This window comes from Tenrec ecaudatus, chromosome 10, assembly GCF_050624435.1.
Source record: "Tenrec ecaudatus isolate mTenEca1 chromosome 10, mTenEca1.hap1, whole genome shotgun sequence".
NCBI classification, from domain to species: Eukaryota; Metazoa; Chordata; class Mammalia; order Afrosoricida; family Tenrecidae; genus Tenrec; species Tenrec ecaudatus.
Window position 1 is genome coordinate 36386411 of NC_134539.1, and position 17261 is coordinate 36403671.

Consider the following 17261-nt stretch of genomic DNA (forward strand, 5'->3'; position numbering starts at 1 on the left):
ATTTTTGAGTGCTTCAGTGGGCTGCTAACAACAAGGTTGGCAGTTCAAAACCACCAGCCAGCTCCAAGGGAGAAAGATGAGGCTTTCTACCCCTGAAAAGAATTATAGTCTTAGAAACTCACAGGGGCAGTTCCATCCTGTCCTACACGGTCCCTGTGAGTCAGAATTGACTCAACAGCATCAAGTGTGTTTGCTTTCCTGGTCAGTCTGCTGACTTCCTCCTAACCACTAGTGGACTGCACGCACGCACAAGCAAGCCCGTCTATTCATTAGTTGGTGTATTTCCCGTCTGCTCCTCCACCAGCCTGGAAGGTTCCTGAAAGCAGGGGCCATGGTGCTGTGCTCAGGCTGGTGGCCCCGGCGGGAGATACTTGTAGGTGGAGGTGTAACTGGACCCTGGAGAAGTCCAGGCCTGGCAGGGGGTGGTGGGGTGGTGGGCACAGGGCTGCGCAGCAGAGACAGCCAGCCTGAGGAGAGTCCTGACAGAGGAGTCTCGAGATGCTAAGGCTCCCTGGTGGCACAGGGGTGTAGTACTTGCTAATTGACTGCAAGGTCCATGGCTCAAACCCAGCCCTGCTCCACAGGAGAAAGATTGACAGCCTGGGAAATTCTGTGGGAGCCGCTCAGCTCCATCCTGCAGGGCTGCAGTGAGTCACAATCAGCGTGAGGGCAGAGGGTTTGTTTCCGTATGGGTTCAAGATGGTGTGGGCTCCAGTGGGTGACACTGGTTCGAAACCACCAGCCACTCTGTGGGAGGAAGATGAGGCTTTCTACTCCTGGAAAGGGTTAGTTTCAGAAACCCACCGGGGGCAGTTCTCTGTCCTATAGGGTCACCATGACTCAGAATCAACTTGTGGCTGCGGGTGAGGAAGATGCTGGGAAGAAGGTGAGGAAAAGCAGGTGCTGAGACCTGACCAGGGAGCACAGAGCCACCGCCCCACCGCCCACAAGAGGGGACCCAGGTGCTCAGGTTGAGAACTGATGCTTGGGAGTCCTAGGGAGTATCTGCAGAGCCCCTGATGCAGCAGAACGTACTGCAGGGTCGAGAGAAGACAGGTAAGACGGGCTGATCGAACGCGGTCAGCTCTTCAAGCCAGGCTGCACGAGGTTAGTACTGATGTTCCAGTCATTTACTTAGCAGAGGTGCATGCGTGCATGCGTTTGTGCAGGGAGGGGAGGGGAGGGGAGGGGAAGAGAGAGGTGACTTTCTGGACTGAGAACAGCGTGGGCACAGGGCTGCATGTGTCATGTGGGCTGACTGAGGTCCACGGCTGGAACCAAGGTGCTCAGCCTTTGGTCAGAAAAGTCAGCCGAGAGACAGCACCAGGGTGCGCGAGGCGGGGAGGGGACAGACCATGGAACAAGTCCATCACCCCCCCACCCCCACCCCAGCGTAGGCGTCCTCACCGGCTCTGATTCTCTTGCTATAGGTGGTGCCCAAGGGCCCAGGGAGGGGAATTCAGGACACCGCATCCCAATCACACTGTTGGCTAATGCTGCGCACCATTTGGTAGAAAGAAACCAAGCCAAACCAAAAATGACAATAAACCCACGGGCTGTGGGTCGGCAGATCAAAGGGTTCTGCTACCATGGCAACAGAGTGAAGGGCAACCCTAAAATAAGAGGCGCTAACGAGGAGCCAGCCAAAGAGGTTGAGAGCAAAATCTCAGCCGGAAACGGGAGTGGGGGGAGCACAGAGGGGGCGGGGTCAGGGCTGGAAGCCGGGCTCTGGGTCTTGTCCAGGCTTGGTCTTGGGCAGGCTGGGTGCCCTTGGGCTGATTCCTTCTCCCACACATAATGTCCTCCCTCATCTGAAAAGAAAGACGTGGATGTGGCAGCCCACGGTGTCGTAAAGTGCTCTAGAATGTTCTGAAGTCAAGTGCACGGAGGGATTGGCAGGGCAGGTAAGATGAGAGACCCCACACCTAAGTGGTCCAGGGGACAGGTTTCCTGGATCCATTTCTGGAGTCTGCAGACTCAGGCTGACCACTCCCCACCCCCCCCCCCCAGCTGCAGACTCAAGCTGACAACTGCCCCCTCCCCCGCTGCAGACCTCTCCCCACCAGGGCGCATGTCTTGGGGATCCCCTATGCATGCTCAGCACCCTCTTCACCTTGGGTGGAGGCAGCAGCCTCCCAGGCCTGACCATGGGCTCAGCCCGGGTCTGGTCTCAGTCAGAATCCAGACCTGCCTGACCCGGCCTTTCCCTCCTGAGATCTCAGGCCCCCAGTCCTCCACCTCTCTAATGTCAGTCCTCATCTGCAGAAAGGGAAACATCCTCTTGCCCCATCCATGCCAGAGACCGGGGCCCATGGCTGCAGGCCCGGGGAAGCCAGTGAAAATGCCACAGGACGGGTAGGTGAGCAGGGAGTTAGTGGCGCTGTCACTAGCCTGCAGGCTAACCGTGGGCAAGGTAGGTAACAGCCCGGGGCTTCTGTTTCCTGAGTGCATGGGCTCAGCAGCGGCACCCGCTCCACACGGCACTTCCTGTTGGTGATGATTTCTCTCTGACGAGGTTTTCTCCTGGGAAATGCTCTTCCCCGGGCCTTCTCTGTAACTTGTGAGCCAGCCTATTTGGCGCAGTAGTTGTCCGTTGGGCTGCTAACAGCAGGGTTAGCAGTTCTAAACCTCCAGCCAGCCCCAAGGGAGAAAGACGAGGCTTTCTAAATCCTGGAAAGAGTTACGGTCTTGGAAACAGGCAGTTCTACCCTGTCCTACAGGGTCGCTCAGAACTGACTCAAAGGCAGTGGGTTTTGTTTGGTTGCTTTTTCCTGGTCAGCCTGCCGACTTCTTCCTAACCACTAGTGGACTGCATGCACTCAGAAGCAACCCCTTCTGTTTATTAGTTCGTGTATTTCCTGTCTGCTCCTCCACCAGCCTGGAGAGTCCCTGAGAGCAGGGCCAGGGTGCTGTGCTCAGGCTGGTGCACCCCGTGGGATTATTCACTGCCTCACAGTGACCCTATAGGACAGAGAACTGGCCCCTGGGGGTTACTGGGACAGGAACTTGCTCCGGGAGTAGAAAGCCTCATCTGTCTCCCAACCGTTACTATGACCACCACCCTTTTCAGCACTGCTGCCGACGATCGGCACCCAGCCTCTCCCCAGTGTGGAGGCCCCGTTCGCCAATGACAGCTCTTCCAGCTGTGGACGTTCTGCCTGGATTCCTGCGTGCCAGCGGTGGGTGAGGAATCCCCCTTGGGTGGGGGGCAGGCCTGTTTCATCACCATCTGAATGGTGTCCAGAAGGCACCACCCCTCTGGCAGCGACTGCATCCTGCCCCTTGGCCTGCGGATACAGCAGTGTTGGCTCTGCCCTCTGCCAGATCCAGCTGTGCCTGTCTGGAGTCGGTTCCTCCTGGGGCTGGACCCTGGAGGCAGGAGACAGAGCCTCACAGTCCTGCATCCAGCCTGCCAGGCCAGGCCACCTCGGTGATTGCACACTGTCTTACTGGGCGGAGTAACTCCTTATCTGTCTGGAGACATGCTAGAAACCTATCTCGTCCAGGTGGATACACCCTCTCTCCGATGCCCAAGTGATGATGGCCAGTGTCATCTGAGAGCCCGCGGCGCTGTCCACAGGAGTCCCGGGGGGTAGATACAACCAACTCTTCTACATGGTGTCAAATCCATGTCTTACAGCACCTTAGCCAGCTTAGCCCAGCTCCACCCAACAGCAGCAACAACAATAGCAACAAAACCCAAACCAAACTCAACGCCATTGAGTTGATTCCAACTCATAGTGATCCCAAAGACACAGCAGAACTGCCCCTGTGGGCTTCTGAGGCGGCATACCTTTACGGAGCGGAAAGCTTCATCTTTCTCCCGTGAAGCAGCTGGTGTGTTTGAACCACCAACTTTGTGCTTAGCAGCCCAATGAGCACCCCTCCCCCCTGCCCGCCTGACCACCAGAGCTCCCCTTCCATCAAAGGCATGTTTAACCTCACATAGAGGAAGCCGACAAGACCACCTCCTCCAAAGAGAAGCAAGCCCCGCTTGCCTAGATGTCCTGAGAAGGCCGCTGAGTGAAGGGAACAGCCTGATCCCAGAATGTCAACATAGACATTTAGCAGGACTTGACTTTGTGTGTCAGATTCCCTTATTTGTAGCAACACACCTGCTATCAAATGCGCAAAACAAGCAATACACACTTCATCACTGTGACGATCACGTAGTCACTCGGAGGGCCTGCCGGGAGGTTTGTTCCCCCACTCTTTCAGGAATGGACCCCAAACAGCTAACCGGGCCCTGTCAGTTCTCTGTCTATATTGAGGATTTTTGCACAGGTGTGCACGTTGGCTGCTCAGACCTGCTCCCAGGTGCCCCCTGTCGGGGAGCCCCATCCCTGCAGGGCCCTTCCGAGGGCCCTGCTGCTCACCTCCATGCTGTACCTCTCCACCGTCCTCCGCAGGGGGTCCACGGCCTGCCAGCAAATCAGGATGCACAGGTCAATCAGCAGCATGCCCCCCACGATCACAAGCAGCTTCTGGTCCTTGATGATCTGCGGAGGGGGCGGGGCAGAGGGCTGGCGTGAGGGAGGGCAACCTGGATGGCCATCCCCTCACATGGCAATTCCAGCCAAACTCTTCCCTTGATGCTCAAGGCCTCTCCTGAGCTTGGCTCTCCCCGCCCCCCCCCCCAACCCACCCACGCACGCACTTTGTTGAAGGGGACCCCTCCCCGAATCTCTGGCTGGGCAGCTGGTTCTCGGCCTCCAGGCTTGCGTGAGCACCCCTTCTTTTGCCTTTCCGGTTTGGCAAACTCCTACTGATGCCGAGAGACCCACATCCATTGCACATCAATCGCCGCCTCCTCTAGGTAGGTCCCACTCATTTCCACGGCAGAACCAATTCCTCCTACGGTGCACATCCTGCCATGTTCATTCCAACTCCTGGTGGCCCCACGTGGGGACGCATGACTCCCCCAGAATCCTTCACACACTTTACAGTCACCCAAAGAGAAGGGCTAACATCTCACAAACACTCTGTGCCTGGCTCTAGGCGGACTGCCTCTCATGCCATGGCTCAGGAAAAGGCAGGGAAGTATTGTTATTTCTACTTTTTGAGTGAAGAAACAGTCTGGGTGGGAGGATCAATTACTTGCTCAGTGTCTTACAGGTACTAAGAAGTGGAGGCTGGATTTGAACCAAGTTTCTTCTTCCAGAGTCCACACTCTCAAATGTTTTTAGCACTGAACACACACTGCATTACATCGTCTCTGCTCAGAAAACAAACTCACTGCCATCATGTTGGTGCCAGCTTACAGCGACCCTCTGGGACAGAGTGGAACTGCCCCTGTGAGTTTCTGAGACTGTAACTCTTAGGGGAGTAGAAAGCCTCATCTTTCTTCTGAGGAGCGGCTGGTAGTTTTGAACTGCTGACCTTGTGGTTAGAGCCCAGCACATAAGTCATCTACCCACTGCCATCAATAAAGCAGCAGAGGGAGGCCTGGCTTCCTTCTTGTTGCACTTTCAGTATGCAGCTGGGCCTGGCATGCGGTGGTAGATACTTAAACCTTTGATGGATGAGATCGAGATGAAAGACATAAAAAGGGAAAATATAACTCCCACCCTGTCCCGTAGCTGGGGATATCTTTGTTGTGCTGTGAGATTTCCCCCTGCGTCTGTGTGTCTGTCTGATAGAGCTCGGCCCAGTGACAGAGACAGGCAGCACCACAGTAAACCAGTATCTCACGCATATCTTTTCCTCAGCACAAATCAATGCTGGTGCGATGAAGCAGTCCTGGAAAAGACTCGGGGAAAGATAAAGGACACTGAGGCAGAGGCTTAAGAAATACCACCACGTCTGGCTTTTAACGATTGGAGACATCTTTATAGGAAAAAACCCCAGAAGCACAGAGGCCTGCTTGTGGAAGAATGCGAACAGCACAAGAACTGTGTTGCCGAATTCGTGTCAGAGATCGAATCCACCAAAGCCTTTTTATCCAGAGTGGGGCGCTGCTGCCCTCAGGACTGTTCCTGCCTCAGGCACTTGCTTGCTCCTGAAAGTCCTCCCCCCCAAATCTCTACACACACACACACACACACACACACACACACACACACACACACACACCACTACCCTGATTTCAAGACTGAGCTCAGACAGCTCCTCTGCAAAAACATGGGTGCCTGAGTTTCCCACCAGAATGGAGGTAGGGACCACTCTGCCTTCCCTCTGTACTGATGCGTGTGCAGGGGCTGTGCCCAGACTTCATGGGAATGTGTGGGAGTGAAGAAGTCAGCTCTCCCAAGAGCCAGGAGACAGTGGCATGGTTGAAAAAGTTCAAGGTCATTGCCTCCTGCCCAGCACTCAGGGACTTCCCATGAGTCCTACTTGAGCTTCTCACCTGACTAAACAGCCCGCACACCTTCAGGGCACACACCTTGTCTCCCTGTGAGGCCAGTGGGCATGTCACTGGAGTTTATAGTTGCTTCAACCTCCTTCGAGGCCCAACCACCATTGTAACTTTACATCTTCAGGTGTTAGCTTGACAACCGTCTGTCCTTCCTGCTGGATCCTGTGGTCTCCTGGCTAGTGTTTCTCTTATTGTATTTACCACCCAGCCTGAGCTGTGGCCTAGAGAGAGCACTCAATACGCTTGTTGAATAGACAACCTGACCTACCTAAGAAATCATGTCCTAAGAACTCACTCAGGACCAGGCTGGTCTGCTAAGTATGGTGCAAGGGACGAGTTTTAGGATCAAAGATCTTGGTCGGGCCCCCAATTCCTGCCAAATGTGACCATAAACAATTGCTTGGCTTTCCCAGGCTTCAGTGTCCTCCTCTCTGAGATGGGCATGGGGATCTCCAGCCTGTAGCATTGCCACCAGAATGAAATGAGATGATATACGGAAAACACCCAGGACAATGCCTGGCATATAGAAGATGCTCAGAGAAAGGTAGCCTTTATTTGGGTTTTGACAATTAGTGATTCTGTGCGTGTGTATCAGACAGTGACATCTAGCGCTCAAATGGGGTATTGCATCTCAGCTGGACTAGACATGGCTATAGAGCCAAGGTGGGAAGATGCTGGGAATGAGAGGAGAGGCTATGTTCACATCTGTGTTGGTGTCATTCCCAAAACCTGGAACTGGACTTCTGCTTGTGACTGAATGCAGTTCAGTTTTGTAGCTGAGGACCACATTTTATTCGTTTCTCGCAGGTCTGTTTATTGGGTGCCTACTCTTGAGCCAAGTTCTATTGCACTGGAGATCTAGTAGTGAGTAAAACTGAGGAAGGGGCATGCATGCTTGTGAGAAACACTAACAGTGGAAAGTTAAGCAACTACGCCTGTGCATATACACTGTTAATGAGAGATGGTTTAAATTAATCTCAATAATCAAAACAAAGAGAAGGTAAGAAAAATCATAAAGTCTGAGCAACAGAGGCCCCTTACATTAGACAAGGCCATCTCCCCATTCTTAAAAAAAAATCGTTCATCTTATTTTTATTTGTTTCTTTGGCCTCTTTCTTATTTCTCATGTTTCTCCCCCAAAAGTTGTGCACATTTCTCTCTGGTTCACTCTCAGTACTCACGGATGTGGTCACTCTGAGTTCTCTCTCTGAGGCTGCGTTCTACCAGAGTCAGGAATGGGAATGGAGGCATCCCTCATGATTAAACACCAGCCTCTGGAGTAAGACCTGAGTTTGAGTCCTACTAACTTGTATGCCCTCCAAGTCCGTTTCCTCATCTATAAAATGTACAACACCCCACACACTTTGTCAGATTACCTGAGTCTGCTCTAAAGCAACATTGCAGCAGATGTCAGCTACTGCTATTACCAGACATCATTCCCAACTGCGGCTTCGAATAGAGATGGGAAGCTACAGACATGGAACACTGCCTGTTTTTGCAAATAAAGTCTTATTGGGACGCAGCCATGGCCACTTATTTCTGTATTTGTGTACGTATTTGCATAGTCTGTATTTGTATACGTTCACGCAGCAACAGCAGTTCCGAGAGGTTGTCACCGTGGATACATAGCTCTCTAAGTGTCAAATACTCAACGACGTGGTCCTTTAGAGAAGACGTGTGTGGACACACAAGTTCACTGGTTTAGGAGAAAGGGAATGGCTCTACTTCTTAAAATCGTTAGGTTTTCAGTTTTCATCATACCAGCCGTCTATCAGGGCTAAGTCGTTGTCCAGCTCCAGGGGATACCATTGAATGGGAACACAGCTGTCTCCTGAAGTTGTGCCGACAAGTGACTTCATCTTTCTCACAGGATCTGATGCTTCCTGGAGCTGTTAGGAACCCTGTCTTTGCATTTTCCTTCAGCTGAGAGATGACGGATGGAGGCGGTGCACCCAACAGCGTCTGTTGAACATGTTATTGTCGGCTACCATCTCAAGCCATCTTTGCAGCTCCAACTCTCCTTGTCCTTGAAAAACACCTGCCCCTGGGACCAGAAGGTCTCACCTCTGAGTTACTGCTCTCATTTCAACATCTCGAGTTGGTTCTGGTAAGGGCAGAATGAAGACGGGTGTGAGGGTTTTCCATTTAAAATGCTATAATTGGCGTTTTCAGTCCCGGTGGCTTAGTGGTTACGCGATGGGCTGCTCACTGCAAGGTCGGTTGTTTGAAACCACCAGCGGCTTCTTTGGAGAAAGATGAGGCTTTCTATTTCCACAAAGAGTTAGAATTTCAGACGCCCACAGAGGCAGCTCTACCCTGTCCTATAGGGTCGCTACGAGTCATCATATACTCGATGACAGGGGCATGACTGGCTTTTAGAAAAAATAAATTGTAACATGCAGTAAAAACAATAAATTTGTAAGTATTTATCACATGTCAATAGAAACACCCAACAAACAAAACCACCAAAACCCACAGCTGCAGAGTCAATTCTGACTCAGGACAGAGTCAAACTGTTCCCTGGGCTTTCAGCGCTACACTTTATGATCTCAGACTGCCGCATCGCTTCACAGCAGAGCAACTGTAGATTTGAACCAACAACCTTGTGCTTCATGGCCAAGCACTGCATCAACAGGACTCCCCAGGCGTCACTACTTAAAAAAAAAAAAGTCTTCTTTTTCTTAATGTCTAAAAAATAGGAGCTGCTGGGGTGAAATTTGTGTGTAGATGTGTGGGGAGGGGGAGCGGGTTGCTCAGACGGGGTCAGGTCAGTGAGGGTGGTGGGCGCTGAAGAAAGAGCAAGGACAAGAACCATCTCCAGGAAACAGAAGCTGGCACGTGCAGCTTTGGCAGATCTACCATACGCACTGGGTAAAGCAATGGGGCACACCCACACCTCCAGACTAAAAAAAATCCAATCAAAGAAAAGAATGGTAGAAATCACTGTTGGCTATGGAAAACGCCAGGGTTCTGGAAAAGGCTTCCGTTCTATACAGCAACAGTCACAGATTAGATTCTGTGTGTGCGTATGGTAACAATGAATCGATGGTCACCGATTAGATTCTGTGTGTGCGTGTGGTAACAATGTATTGATCACTCAACATTTGCCACCCTTCTCTCCCTCCACCAAAACGCCACCTGCTTGAGCAGTCTTGCCGCTCCCTTTTCCCTTCCCTCTGGTGCTGGGATTTCACGGACGGCACGTGGCCTGGGCTCACGGAGTGGCTGTCCTTCATGCCTGGTGTGCTCCGAGGCCGGGGTGTTTGCTTCTTCTCTTGTCTCTCATGTGGCTGATGAACGAAACCTGGCTGCACCGCCCAAAGCATGCTTCTGGAATAGTTGTGGGCGCTTCTCCCCCCACCATGGTGTGTTCGCTCATCCATCATTTATTTCCACCACAAACAGAGCTGGCGGTCAAGTCTAGTCCTCAGCGCTTCTGGTGCTTTCTCAGACAAGCCCCTTCCTTAGTCGCCTGGTTCCACCATACACCTGAGCTCTCTCCGAGTGTGGCCGACTGGGCAGGGGTGGGGGTGGTGGGGTGGGGGTGGAGCAGAGTGGAGACCACACGGCCCCGCTGCCTCACCTGGGAGCTTCCAGATAACGGAACGCCCGCAGGCTTTCCTGACAAGGTTTGTCGACTGATGCTGGACAACCTGGATGTGTTTGTTCAATGGTCACAGGAGTCCCGGAGCCACAGGCGGTTCTTGGTTACAGGTATCAATATGCACGGATTAATCACGTGTTGACACAGGAGCCAAGGCGGCAGTGCTCAGAGCGGCAGTGTTGTCGAAAGTGGCACAGCGTCTCCCAGCTGGAGCCGGCCCCTCCCCGAGGCAAGTGCTTCTACACGTGCGTTTGCGTCTGGAAAACTCAGCTCCCCGGGTGCGGCCACCATGCCACGCGAGGCTCTAGGCTATACCCCAAGTGGCCTTTCTTTGGTCAGCCACCTTTCACCTGGCTGTGCATTCACACCTCGTGGGAGGGTCTGAAAACCACTGAGGCTGAGCTCCCAAGAGTCCTGGGCTTGTGCTTGGGGATGGCTTGTTCTTCCCAGACAGTCTCTGCTGGGGATACCCCTCTGTCCCTCCAGAGCAGGGCTGTCTGAACTGCCATGGGTGGGTAGAGAGAGGTGGGGGCCCTCCAGGCTAGCCCACCAGGCTCGTCCCTCCCGGACAGCCCTCTAAATGCCACCAGGTCCATTCTGAGTTGTGCCGACACTACCAGACAGACTGAAGTCGTTCCACAGAGTTTCCAAGACAATGGGTTTCACCAGAGCAGGCGGCCTCATTTTACTCCCCCAGAGGCGCCAGCAGGCTTGAACTACTGACCTTTTGGTTAGTAGCCTCACGCGTAATCACAGTGCCACCAGGAATAAGTCCCAGTGGGGCTGGCACAACAGCCATCACGATGGGCTCAAACGGATCCAGGGTCATGAGACTGCGCAGGGCCAGGCAACGCTTCCTCCCACCATACACACACACACACACACACACACACACACACACAGTCACCATGAGGGGAGCCGGCTCGCTGGCAACTGCCCAACAATGAACGTTCGCTGCCTGAACACCAGGCGCGCTGCGGAAACCGCCGAGATGGAAGCCGAGCCATCACCTACCTTCTTCTTCATTTTCACGTTTTTGAAGATGGCATGAACCCTCCACGTCTTTGCAAACATGGCCCCGAAGGCAGTGGTGTAGCCGACGGTGAGAATCCAGGTCCTGACCTAGGGGCCACGAGAAAACAGAAGCGATCACACCTGTCATTTCGAGATCATCCCGGCCGGGGAACAAGAGGACATCAACAAGCATCCTGCGTGGCTGCAAACCCACCGCTCGGCGGTTCAACCTTTGGGAGACAGACCTGGTGCTGCATTCCCAGGAAGGGGACAGCCAGGAAACCTCAGGGAACAGTTCCGCTGTCCTGCCGGGATCCTGTAAGTCAGAACCTACTGGACAGAACCCGGCAACAACTGTCCTTCAATCAAATGTCAATTCAAGGGACAGTTAGGGCCACTGGCCACTTGTCAGACCCAGGCACTAAGCACAGGGTGACATGCAATACGAACAGAGCCTGCTTTTGCTGGACCTCCAGCTCAGAGGGGTCCGTTACAGAGACACTGAGACCCCAGGGTCACTGAAATCCCCAGGGACTGACGGGCTGGCCCATGAGTGCCTTGTCTGTGGGGGCAGGAGACCAGATGGGGCCTCTTCTGCTGGACACCAGCTTCTGGGTGTGTGCAGGGTGCGGGGAGGACACAGAGCCACAGGGCGAGACAAGGCAGGTGAGTGAACTTTTAATGGCCCTTCTCCTGTCAGTTCTGGAGGAGCAGGGCAGGAGCTGTACCCTGGCCAGATGCAGGCCTTGACGTGGGGCAGCTGGGTGAGGAGGGAAGCCAGAAGGGCTTGGCCTTTGGAAACGAGTAGAGTGGCTGCTGCTGGGCTCCTGTTGCCCAGCCCTCCTCCCCACACAGTTCAGGCCACTTGGTGATACCGTGTAGGCCAATTGGGTCCGACTGCCAGGGATCTGTGCAGTGTGACCCAAGTCTGGTCACCCAGCACCAGGAAAACCTGCCTGCTAATCCCGTTCTTGGATCTTGGTTCCCCTGTAGGGCTGAGGTCTTGCTTGGCTCTTACCTGTCCCCCAGGGTAAAGGTGTGTCCTGATGCTTAGCCCCAGGCTGGGGCTGATGTGAGCTGCCAGCTGTGACTTGGACCTGTCATCTGCTCCTCAGGGTCCCTGCAGGCTGGACCAGGCTGGCATCATCCCTTATGTCTAGGGGTCTCTTGGATGCTCACTGCCCATCTGCATCCCATGTCCCTGCTCTCCCACTCCAGCTCCTCTGCTGGACTGGACACTTTCTAGTGCCCAGAGACTGGCCTATCTCCAAGTTGTACCCACACCATAGCCCAGCCCTGTGCCTGGGCACCCACGTTCCAGGGAGTTCAAGGCTTTGCTCACCCTCCAGCTCTGCTTATCAGAGCTCTGAGGAGTCCCACCCGGCCTCCGTGGGACCTAGTCGATAGGTGGAGGTTGTAGGAGGTAAGACGGCTGAGCTGGCTGCAGCAGACAGGACGCTTGCTGTTTCCAGGGGCCAGTCTGCTGGGCCTCAGCAGGTCAGGGCAGCCCAGGGCAGCTGTTGGTGGGTACAGCTCTCCGAGTTCTCTGGAAGGCTCCTGGCCAGGTCCCTGTGCAGAGCTGTCTTGTCTTTGTCTTCCCAGCCAGCAGGCTCCCCGGCTTTCCAGAGACAGAGGGTTTCCCCTTTCCATTCCCTTCCTAAAACTGGAGATGGGCTAGGGAGCTTGTAGGCCAACCTCCAAGTCCAGGGAAGGATGACGGCAGTTGTGCAGACATGCCCAGGAACACGGGAAGTGCGGACGCTGACAAGGACGCAGGTGGGGACCGTGTACCTGCTATTTATTTATTTCTCAAACCAGGTGAGAGGGACTCCAGTGGGAAGGCAATGTCATGACCCTCACCAAGACGTGGCAGGACAGGGAGGGGCAGTCACCCCGTTCCTGAGACACAGACCCGAGCTTATCCGACCCCTCCTTCTCTGTCAGGCTCACATGCAAGTCATCTTAGACCAGAGAGAAAGACAGACAAAACCACTGCTGCAAGGACCCCCACACCGAGGTAGCCTTGGAAGTCCTCTAGAAATGAAGGACTGAGGTTCACCCAGAGCTTCGAAGATCTTGCCCTCCGCTCCACCACGCCGCTGCTCTGATACTGAGCCCCAGCCCAGTGCCTGGTCCCCGTCAGCCTCCCTCTCTCCATCCCTCAGGCTGCCTTTTCTGAAGCCCCCTCCATCGCAGGAGTCACTGGTACAGGGCCAGGCTATCAGGGCAGGTGGGGTCAGCCTGAGAGCATTGTCCTGGGTGACCTTGACACGCTTTCAAAGCTAATAGCTGACACAGCTGTTAATTTGGATGGTCCTCAGGCCTTTGTTTTGTGTTTTTTTTTAAATCACATTCTCCGAGCAGGAAACCAGCTTTAAGGAGGAATCATGAACAGCATGGGCATCTTAGCAAAGGTTGGGAGAAGGGGAAGTCATACCGCTGCCTTTACCTCCCCCGTGGCTGACGGAGGCCTCTCGAGGAGACCCGCCACTCTCGTGTGCTTCAGTGTTTGCTCGACTTCGGTTTTCTTTGAGGTGAACATTGCAAGCCGCTTGCCCACTTTGTGAGGGCTAAATTTGTCAAGATGCAGTCTGAGAAATCAGTTAAAACTGGAATACAGAGTCGGCCTGGCATGTGGAAACGGCGGTGTTGAGTTGCTGTAAAGCTGGAAGTAGCTGGGAGAAAGCACCCTGGGCCGAGAAGGGTGACTGCAGGGAAGCCCTCTCTCTCAGAACACCTGCGCGAAGCTTGGCCCTCCCTGGCCTTGGGACATTGCCCCATTCCTTCACTGTGCCTTCTGACTGCATCTCTAACCTTAAGACACCATTAAGGAGCCTGGGGGCAAAGTGGGGTGAACACTGGGCTGCGGACCACAAGGTCAGTAGTTCAAGTTCACCAGCTGCTCCTGCAGGGAGAGAGGAAGCTGTCTGCTCCCGTGAAGATGTACAGCCTCAGAAACCCAAAGGAGCAGTGGTGCTCTGTCCTCTGTGGTTGGTTGCTATGAGTCAGAATCGACTCGATGGCAGTGGGTGTGGCTTTGGGCTTTTAAAGCAGGTTACTGGCCCAAGCCTTTGGATTAAACCCTAATTTTTAGGGGGTGGTCCTTACTCCCACCCCATACCTCTTTTGATTGTCATCTGGTACTTTGTGCTCAAGCAAGACCACACTGGGGAGTCCTGGGGGCACAATGCTAAGTGCTTGCTGCTTCCTGAAAGGTTGGCACGTCAAACCTACCAGGCAGTTATGTGGGTGACAGACCTGGTGAGCGAGCTGCTCCTGGAGGGATGACAGCGTAGCAGACCCTGCAGGGCAGCGCTGCTCTGCCACAGCGGGCCATGATGAGTCACACTGACTCGACAGCACCCAGCACCCTGGTGGCTCATGCTGTAGGGACTGTGGTGAGCTATTTCCTCTGCTCAGAATGCCGCTCCTTGTGCTACCTCCTGCCAAATTCTTATGTGTCCTCCCAAATCCAAATCAGGGGGCACATCCCTTGAGAAATATACCAGGCCTTGTGGCAGAGGCTGCCTCCTCCACGTGACCCCTGCTGTGGGGCACACGGCTGGCATCTATCCAACTAGCTGTAGGCCTCCGCGTGAGCTGGGGCGACTTCAAGGCCAGACCGTGGCATCCACTTATCAATCCTTGGAGGCTAGCACGGATCAAAGGGACTGAGGCAATGAGTCCTAGTCACTGGCAATGTGTGCGTGGAGGCTGCTCCTTGAGAGGAGCACCACTGGGTGAAGCGGGACATTTGAGGACTATTGAGGTTGAGCTCACAGCCCTCGGTCCCCTCCATCCAAATGAAACCGACTGGGGAGGAGTGAGTCTCCTGTCGCTCCAAATACACAAGCAGGACCCGGAGAAGCCCCATCAGGCAGCTGTGGGAGCACTTCCTGCATCGAGGAAATTTCATCTGGTGACCCTCCTCCCAAGGTGCCTCACTTCTGGGGAGCCCTATAATCCAGAAGATTCTGAGGGGCTTTAACGATTCTGTTTTCCAACATGTGGGCTCTCCTGTGAAGGAACTTGCAAAGAGTTCATGGACAAACCACAACAAACCTCAAAACACATAAAACCAAACCAAACTCACTGTCGTCGAGTCGATGCCGACTCACAGCGACTCTATGGTACAGGGTAGAACTGGCCCGGTGCGTTTCCGAGACTAACTCTATACAGGAGTAGAAAGTCCTGTCTTTCTCTCGCAGAGTGGGTGGGTGACTTTGAACCGTGGACCTTGCAGTTAGCAGCCCAACATGTGATCTCTCTTCCACCAGTGCTCCTAACCTTTCAATTCCATTGTCCGCAGACATTCTGACGCCCCTCGAGACATGCAGAGGTGCTGTTTTTGCCTCTCGACATCTTAGCTACACTCTTCTGATGTTAACATAGCCCCCACCCCCAAGCATTCAACCCCCTCTGCGAACTTCCTTGACCATCTGTGTCTCCTGGGGGGGGGGACTCTAAGGAGGCAATGCCCAGCTCTGCCTTAGTATCAAAGGCAAGGGGGGAAAGGGAGAGGGAGCAAATCTCCAGGCAGAGAAAAATCTATGCCCCGAACCAGTCTGCTTGCCTGCTGCCAGCTCGGAGTCAGTGAAGGCGAGCCTAACAGGGAGGGGCCTGCAGACGTCTCTGGGGACCAGAGGAGAAAAATGGACACACGGCCTCTGCTTGCAGGTCTGTTCTGACAGATGACCGGGCTGCTGTGCTGGGCTTCCTCATCACTGCAGACACACGAAGTCCCCGCGGGGCAGCTAGACAGAGGAGGAGGGGGCTCCCGGTGGACGCCTGGACTCCGAGAAGCAAGCCCTTTCTTCCCCCTGTTCAAAGAGGGTTCTGGGAAGCTGTGCTTGCTTCATCCCAGCCGCTCATCCCAGGCAATCGATAGTGAGGGAAGAAAATCCCAGCGGACTCCAAACAAACTCTAGACCACCTTCACATATAAAGGGAAGCAGGGGGCGGGGGGGGGGGGGCTTGCCTTCCAGGAGCTAAGGGTGGTGGGGAAATCTGGCAGGCACTCTGAGGTAAAACCCCCGAACCTTCTAGAAACAACCCCAGAAGGCTCTGTTTTGTTCAGTGTCCTTTAAATAAAGTCCCCACATGGACAACTTCTGAGTTTAGGGTAAGGACGAGCCTCACAATTAGGGGTTGGGGGGCACAGACTCTGGGCACAAAGAGGGGTACAAGCCAGGCCAGGGGGCCATCTAAGGTGCCTGGTGCACATTAAAGAAAGATGCCCTTTCAGGGAGGTGTGATTACGGAGAGGCATCCCCTCTGGACCCTTTGAGGGAGACCATGCGCTCCTTAAACCCATGACTACAACCATCCAGGTGAGTGCAGGGCACAGCCCAAACACCCAACCGCATACCTGCATCGAGTTATCGCTCAGCTGACACAGGAAGAAATCCCCTAGATCCACACCTTCACGGACTTTTAAGCAAAAAGTGTTATCACACGTTCCCACAGACTTGAATTTGTCAGGTGGCCAGGTGGGTGTTCCTAGAGAGTGTACCTTTGTGTTAGGGCCAGAGAGTCCTAACATCTCCGGGAGGCCTAGGACAGAGCAACTCCCCCCACCCCCAAGTGCAGTTCTGGGGAGTCCAATGTCCCAATTCTGCCAGCCTGTGCGCAGGGTGGAGGGCTGAGGGCAGTGGACCACAGGGCACAGAGTTTCCAGTGCCTCCACAGCCAGTCTCCACTGCACACACGCACACGGCTCTGGCTTCCCACCCTGGTCTCCCTCCTCTACCTGCAGGCTGTGCACACACAGTGGTGGCATCGCCCCAGGCTCCCCCAGATCTGCTGAGCCGGAGCCTGCATTTTCACAAGGTGACTCAGGTGCACACACTGGCCCCGAAGCCATAAGTCCAGGTCATGGTTACTTTGGCGGGAGTGGTGTGGATACGACCTGGAAGGGAAAGGACGGCTTCTGCCTCTTGGTCTGGATGCTGGAGTGTCAGAAAGTGGAGGTGGTCGGAGGCCTAGGCCAAGCCTCCTTCTCAGACTCCCCGGAGAGCAGCGCGCCTCCCCGGTGCCATCCTGTGCCCTGATTGACGCATCCCTTCCTATGTCTCTTCTTGGAGGGGATGTCCCCTTGTCTACAGATGGGCTTTAGGTCTCAGACCTTCTTTCTTATGTGCTGGGCACTGGATATATTTTAAGGATGTGTCAGGAGTGAATGAATAAATATACTAAGAACATGGAATCATACACTTAAAAAGGGAACATTTAATGGCATGTGACACATCTTAATTTTAAAAAATCTGAATGGATAAGAATTTTGGTTGG

The 17261-nt window shown here is 54.1% G+C and overlaps 1 protein-coding gene across 1 annotated transcript in view; it reads right to left on the reverse strand.

The window, feature by feature from the left end:
• The window catches only part of GABBR2 (gamma-aminobutyric acid type B receptor subunit 2), a 408186-nt gene that overhangs the window by 52775 nt on the left and 338150 nt on the right, over positions 1-17261 (reverse strand). Inside the window, exons 12-13 of the mRNA XM_075558989.1 lie at positions 10974-11081; positions 4377-4499 (exon numbers count right to left, since the gene is read on the reverse strand). Of these exons, the coding sequence (XP_075415104.1) occupies positions 4377-4499; positions 10974-11081 (231 nt within the window). The remainder of the gene's footprint in view (positions 1-4376; positions 4500-10973; positions 11082-17261) is intronic.